The 6316-nt window shown below is 56.8% G+C and overlaps 1 protein-coding gene across 1 annotated transcript in view; it reads right to left on the reverse strand.

The window, feature by feature from the left end:
* Positions 1-5202, reverse strand: part of PFKFB4 (6-phosphofructo-2-kinase/fructose-2,6-biphosphatase 4) — a 38614-nt gene extending 33412 nt beyond the window's left edge. The window contains exons 1-2 of the mRNA XM_023520561.1: positions 5023-5202; positions 150-266 (exon numbers count right to left, since the gene is read on the reverse strand). Coding sequence (XP_023376329.1) covers positions 150-266; positions 5023-5119 — 214 coding nt within the window. The 5' untranslated portion in view covers positions 5120-5202. The remainder of the gene's footprint in view (positions 1-149; positions 267-5022) is intronic.
* Positions 5203-6316: the final 1114 nt, after the last annotated feature.

Here is a 6316-nt window from a genome sequence, read left to right on the forward strand (position 1 = left end):
AAGGAGAGGCTCAGCCTTCACACAACAGCAACGCTCCCCAACTCCCGACCTCGACCCGCCCCGGGCCCTGCTGCAGCCTAGCCCTCCCTCTTCTCCCCCAGACCACCACAGCCCCTATGCCCCCTTGGAAAGCTGAGGCCAAGTCTCACCTCGCGTGGGCACACCAATCCAGTTCAGGTAGCGAGTCAACTTCTTAGAGATGTAGGTCTTGCCCCTGGCAGGCAAGCCCACCATGACGATGAGTGTCGGGCAGTTGGTCATGCAAACTGAAAGGCAAGGAGCGATGTTAGACAAGGGCCGGGACCCCTCCCGCTGTGCCCACCCCGACATACAGAGTCCTCAGCCTCAGGACACGAGACTGGCATCAGAGGTACTTTCCGGGCCTCCTCATATCAGACAGCTTCCTGAGCGTACCCAGACGCTGGTCTCAAGCCACTGCTGGCATGTCCTCATTCCCCAGACCTGTCTGGGCTCTAGCAGACACAGAGGGATCTTGCCAGCCCTTATCCTGAGGCACACTTAGCATGCCCCTGGCTAGACACTGCTGGGGAGTTCGTGTGGCAGGCAGGGCAGAGCCAAAACCCAGGGGGGGATTCCACTCCCTGCCTGTCACCCAAGAGTCTAATAGTCTCTCAGCATTCGTGCTCACACAGCACCACTGTTTTCCCTCCCGGGGGGGCAGCGGCGGGGAGGGGCGGTGGGTGCAGGGCATTTCTCTTCATCGTACAAGACCCAGCTCAAAAACTGCTTCTTCCATGAGTCCCTCCTCCAAGGCACCTCCATGCTCACCTGGTGCCCTGCCTCCCCAATCTCGGTCATCTCAATGATGAGTCTGTCCCCGTGACTCATCTCTTGGAGCAAAAGCAGCCCTGCAGTGTCTGAGCCATTCGGGGTCCTGGGGTCTGGCACAAGAGTTGGTGCTCAAAGATTATGGGCAGAAGCAGGGAGAGAGGCATCTCAAAACCCACGAAGAGCTGCGACCAGAGACCCAGGCCCATGCCCACAAGGGCAGTCCCCTGATAGCCCACCACCGCTGTCCCATGTGCCACTAGGTCAGTGTGCCAACCAGAGAAGCTGCCGAGGCTGGAGGCGAGGAAGCTCTGGACACAACCCTCCCAGTCCCCGGCCCGCTAGGACAGACACCAAGGCAGCAGAACTGTCAGCCTCATGTGACCCAGCTCAGCTTTCAATGTGGCCTCACCTCAGCAGCCTCAGGAAGCTTCCCTTTCATCATCTTCAGGGCCTGGGCCAGGTGAACCCACAGTACACAGATAGATAGACAGAGGTGGGGACCTGTCAGTGCCCCACCTTTGCCCATGTGGCTCTGCAAGTGCCTTCACCTAGAAGCACTCCTTAGACAGACTGCCAGGCCGAACTGCTCAGGCTGTCTCCTTAACGAGCACAGCGGCCCCAGGGCCAGCCCTGCTCAGGGGTCAGGAGTCAGAGAGGCCTGAGTTCCCATCTTGACTCTGACACTTACTGGCGACTCTGTGTCTCGGTGTCCTCCCCTGTGAAATGGGACGACAGTCCCTCAGTAAGGTCTAGTGCTATCTCTATGTAAAAGCCTGAGCGCTTTGGGAAAGCTGTGCCCTCTGCCCAGCCCTGGCAGCATGCCCAGCTAAGAGCACAGGTGCAGCTCAGCACCGACTGCTCTTGGGACTTGGGGCACAGAGGCACTTGTCTGTCTCCAGGCAGGCCCTACGGAGAAGTAAAGGGCCCTGCTTGCCAGTGGGGGCTCCACTGCTCCCGTGCACGACCTTTGGACATATATAACACCGTAAACCCCAGGGGAGGGAAGGAGGGATCTCACGAAATAGACTGACTGTGAGCAAGAGTGAGGAAACTTGTAGAAAAACCTCGGCATTGACTAAGGCGAGAGAAAAACAAGTTAGGCAAGTGCCTGAATCCTGAAGGCCAGTAAGCCGCGCTGTTTGCACAATTCCTGGCCACTGGCTGGGGCTCTCAAGCAGCTGCAGGACAGTGCATCACTGCTAACTGGGAGGGGGGGACCTGCATCCCTCTTGCTCCTTACGATGCGGCTGCCCCTTCCGATTACCCCCCTGATGGCCTCTTCCGCAACTTCAGGACTGGGGTCCTGCACATCTTCTATCTTCCCAGAGACTCCCTGTCCTCCTCCCACATTTGCTGACACCATTCCCCTTCCCCGTGCACAGCCATGGTGAGCAGCCAGGGCAACAATTCTGGGCTGGATGCAAAGCAAGAGTAATAAGTTACCTATTGTCTCTGTTCCTCAAGATAAACTGCCAAGGAAATAATGACTCAAAAGAAAAATCAAAGTACAAGTATATTCACAACAGCTATGCTTCCAGCAGTAAAACACTGGGAAAGTCCCGGCAATGTGAAATTGCAAGGCCCCCATGGAGGGCACACACACGACTGCGCCAAAACACAGAGCGTGGACCAGGGGAGCTGGGGTATGCAGCCAGAACTGCAGCTCTGGGCCCTCAATAGCCCCGACACTGAGAAACGGGACAGCAAGACACACTGTTTAGCACCCTGGGTATATGCGGAAGGAAATCTGAAGACATGTCAACTCAACTTCCCTCGCCAGTTCCTTTTCCTGTACATTTGCTCAAGGCACCAAGAGGCCGGACACAAGCCTGATGCCGAACAGTGACCATTTTCTCACAGTGTTACCACAGAGACAGCCACAAGTCCCTGAGGTGGGTTCCAGAACTGATTCCTGAACTGTCTGTTCCCACTTCCTTGGGCCAGGCTGGGAAGGAAGAGTTCTTTAAAATAAGGCAACCTGCTATCTTGTTCAGAGGGGACAGAAAGTCATCTCTCCCATGTTCTGTGCACATACCAGTCACAGGAAGGGTTTTGACACCTTTTGGCTAAAAAAGCCATCAGATAAATATTGTCTTTTCTGCCACTCTCCAAGTCCTCTCTCCGTCCCCTGCCTCACCTGCCCGCTGAGCTCCTCCAGGTCTGAACTGAGGGGTCGATGATGAAGAAGGTAACAGCTTCCGAACCTCGCGTGTGGCTCTGAATTTTATCAAAAGGAGGAAGAATTGCTAGTGGAGAGTGGGGGCGACAGGCGCATGGGACAGCCCTCAGTCCACCCGCCTCTGGTGCCCGGAGGAGCGAGGGCTAGACCCCAGAGACAAGCCTCCGCACGCACAGACCAGCCATGGGCCCCGCGTCCTCTTCTCTACAAAACACTGTGATCAAGTCAACTTCTACCCACCACCCACCAACGGGTCCTCACCTGTCCTCATGGTCCTCCAACCTAGTCATAAGCCCGCCCTGCAGAGGACAAGACGCTGCACAAATGTAGGCTCTGGGAACTCCAGGTGCTGCACCAGCAGGTTCCGCCTCAGTCACTGCTTACTCACTCCCTGCTGTGAACTCTGACCCTAGCCTGGGCCCAAACCCTCCCATCTTTGGCCTCTTGGCTACCACCTCCTCTCCGCCCCGAGACAGTGCGATGGCACGAGACCCCTCTGCTCATGCCAGAGCCATATTTTAATTGCAGACTTGGAGAGTCTGAAGTAGCAAGAAGCAGAGAAAGAGTGGCGGAGAGGAAACCACAAAAGGCTCGGCCACCCCTTATCGAGCCCCTACTCAGTAAGAGGCTCACAGCAGCTTCATGGAGCAGGACGATGACCGTCGTGAGGAACCCGAGGCCCAGAGGGTCAGCCGCTTGCCCAAGATCACACAGTTAAGCCATGATGTGGCTTGAGAGTCCCCGCCTCCAAAGCCCAGGTTCTCGCTCCTTCCCCTTTATGTAGTAACAGCAGCCGCTCCCAACAGGAAGGGGCCTCGGCCTCCACACCTCCAGGAAAGTCTGGAAGGAGGGCTGGTTAGGGTGTGGGCATAGCCCTCAAGACTCAGAGCACACTGCCTGTAAAGCCATGGCCCCAGGACCAAAAGCATGATCACAGCCTTGGTCCCTCACCAGGACCTACGTTATAGTAAGAGCCATGACCTACCAGAATGTCTGGTCAAAGCCATGGCCGCCCTCTGCCGGTTCCCACAGTGAGGCAGGACTCACATCATGGTCAAAGCCAAGGACCCCAGGCTGACCTCAAAGACGGCACTCTCCCTTCCTTTATCATGCCCAAGCAGTCAGGAGTGCAGGGAGACCCCTCACACACAGCCCAGTCTTGTGACCTCCACCTCCATATCTGGACCAAGAGTTGGACGAGATGTTCTCTGAGGTCCTTGCCAACTCACAAATTCATCACAATGTTTCAGTTACTCCTAAAACAAATCTTTATGTTTCTTGGTAATAAAAAGGTTCCAGACTCATTGAAGGACAAGCAGAAAGTCTGGGTAGTGGATTAAACACCCAGGACCCCAGGAAAGGTGAGCCCCCGAATTTCAGTATGTCTCCTAGATGTTTCACCCTTGGATTTTAGCATTTACCCATGACCCCACGAGAATGCTGTGTGCCCTGGACACACAGACAGGCCGATATGGCACCATGTTCTCCCTGTCTCTAACCTGCTCACACCTACACTTCCCTGAAATTCCTCCTAAAACTCTGTTTTTGGGCATGGAGATGGGGGATGAAGGCCAAGAAGTGCCCTTCCTCCCTCTGGAGGACTAGCCCACTCTTAGGCCTTTGAAAGTTCTGGGCTCAGAAAGGCCAATTCTTCTAGGGTCAACACACTCAGACCCGGTTCAACCACCCGGCCCACGCTCTCTGGCCTGCAAAGAGGGCAGGACAGAGCCTCCGAGCGCTACCCAGGCCTGAAGCGGGGAGGACACTGTGGGATGCAGATGGGCCTGGGTCACTCCCCGAGGTGATGGCGGCCAGACCTAGCCCCACCGAGCTGAGACATCATCGCATACCTGTCCCCGCCCCCTGCTCTGCCACACCTGTCGCCGGACCCCACCTGTTCCTGCTCCCCTCCCACCAGTCAAGACAGCCTCACCTGTTCCCGGTTCCCCACCGGCTCCCGGCCCCCTCTCCCCGCGAGACCACTGCCCAGGCCTCCCTATCCACCCATTCCCGTGCTCCGCCCTCTCCTCTCCCTGCGGACCCTGCCTCACCGCCGCGCTGGCAGGCGTGCAGGGCGGGCCGCCCATTGCTATACGGCATCCAGATCTTCTTTAGGGGATTCTGGGTCAATTCCCGTGGGGACGCCATCCCGGACTCGTGAGGAGTCGGGCTGCGACGCTTCTAGCCCCTGGTAGCTGGGCCAACTCCGGCCACTCGAGGCCCCGCCTATAGGCCCCGCCCCTCCTCAAGCCGCGATGACGAGTGTTCAACGCCTCGCAGGCCCCGCCCCGGAACGAGTAGGCTCCACCCCCACTGGGGGCCTGGCCTCCGACGACGCATGCCCAACTCGCGGACCAGCCGGGATCTGGCCAAGCGGGCCGCCCTTCGTGCGGGTATCCACGACGCGCATGCCCAACTCCCAGCAGATGCAAGTCCTGGATGGTGCAGGCCCCGCCCCGCGTGAACCAGCCCAGCACACTCTACTCGACCGTGCTGATTTGCATAGGCATCTCCCAAGGCCTCTCCGTGGGCGCCGCCACCTTGTCCTCAGGGCACCCGAAGTTCTGCTCCCTGCTACGAGGGACCTCAGGGCCCCCAGGAGGGAGGTGTGTGCATACACTGGCTCTCATCACTAGCATGAGGTCTCGGCTGCAACCCCTCTGTGCCTGCGGAACTTGCGCCCGACTCTCTCTCTCATCTGCTCTGAGTCCTGGGACTCTCCCCCGCCCATTGGAGCGACCTGCTCAACTACGCTGAAAGCTCCTTTATCTCACGGACAAGGCGAATCTCAAAATTGATCGTGTTTCTCTCTTTGCCTTAGCTACTGGGAGCTCAGACCAAAACCCAGCCCACCTGGAGCACGTGAGGGGGACCTCGTAACCAAGCTCCCTGGGGATTCGCTAGGCCCTGGCAGCATCTTACCCCTAACAGGACTCATTTTTACCAATTAAATATTAAATCGTAAGTTTCACTTTTTTTAGTCAGCCTATCTCAGGAAAATGGAATATGGATGTCATCAATCTTACAAGATTAAATGTGTCATTGTCTGAGAAATCCACTCTAAAGCACAGTAATGTTATCGTTCATTATATTATTTCTCTCCTGTCTCTAAAAAATGCAATCGAGGCAAAGGGCAAGGGAGAGATCTGGGAGTTCAAAACCCCTGGGTCACTCTCCTCTCTGACTCCTCAGCTCAGTCTCTTTAAGCTTTGGATTCTCTCTGCCCCCGGGGCCCTACCGACACTGTTGGAATTTATCACACTGCCCTCTAGCGATGTCCTCCACCACACCCCTTGGGAAGATCACTGCAACCTCAAGTTCTCTCTGCCCAAAGCGTGCCCAGCC

Source organism: Pteropus vampyrus, unplaced genomic scaffold, assembly GCF_000151845.1.
Source record: "Pteropus vampyrus isolate Shadow unplaced genomic scaffold, Pvam_2.0 Scaffold271, whole genome shotgun sequence".
Classification (NCBI taxonomy): domain Eukaryota; kingdom Metazoa; phylum Chordata; class Mammalia; order Chiroptera; family Pteropodidae; genus Pteropus; species Pteropus vampyrus.